General features: G+C 42.1%; 1 protein-coding gene across 1 annotated transcript in view; it reads left to right on the forward strand.

Moving 5' to 3' along the window:
* Positions 1–834, forward strand: part of LOC106877142 (uncharacterized) — a 29,885-nt gene that overhangs the window by 16,779 nt on the left and 12,272 nt on the right. The window contains exon 7 of the mRNA XM_014925947.2: positions 12–172. Coding sequence (XP_014781433.1) covers positions 12–172 — 161 coding nt within the window. The remainder of the gene's footprint in view (positions 1–11; positions 173–834) is intronic.

Here is an 834-nt window from a genome sequence, read left to right on the forward strand (position 1 = left end):
AATGTTTATAGGATGAAGAGGCTGCCTACTGCAGCAATGGTTACTTCCAAAACATTAAGCGCTTCAACTGTCCTCCACGCAAAGGTTTCTTTATTGGGCTTCACAAATGTAAAAGGGATCGAAGGTTTGATGAGAAGGAGAAGATTCGCGAGTCAATGCGTACGTATCACAGGTTCACTCTCTCTCTCTCTCTCTCTCTCTCTCTCTTAATCTCTTACTGATTCTTTCTCTCTCTCCCTTTCTCTCTGTCTCTGATTATTTCTCTCTTTCTCACTCGCTCTCTCTCTCTCTATCTCTCTCTCTTTCTTACTGATTATTTCTCTAGACATGCTGTCTTCACTTCAGCTAAGAAGCTATTAGTAGCTTCTAAGCTGAAGTGAAGACAGCATATTCTTTGTCTATCTCCTTACCTTCTTGGAGGTCTTAGGTAAAATTATACTAATGTGTCCACCTGTTTTAATTTAATTTAATTCTATGTCTTTATGCAGCTGAGGATTGTTCTGCATTTAAATTGATGAAATGGTTGCGTTGTTCTACCAGCCTCTTTTGCCGAACTACTAAGTTGCAGGGACATAAACACACCAGCATCGGTTGTCAAGTGATGTTGGAAGGGGGGACAAACACAGACACACAAACATATACACACACACATATACATATATATACGATGGGCTTATTTCAGTTTCCGTCTACCAAATCCACTCACAAGGCTTTGGTTGGCCCGAGGTTATAGTGGAAGACACCTACCCAAGGTGCCACGCAGTGGGACCGAACCCGGAACCATGTGGTTCGTAAGCAAGCTACTTACCACACAGCCACTCCTATGCCTATATA

Source organism: Octopus bimaculoides, chromosome 30 (genome assembly GCF_001194135.2).
Source record: "Octopus bimaculoides isolate UCB-OBI-ISO-001 chromosome 30, ASM119413v2, whole genome shotgun sequence".
Taxonomy (NCBI): Eukaryota; Metazoa; Mollusca; class Cephalopoda; order Octopoda; family Octopodidae; genus Octopus; species Octopus bimaculoides.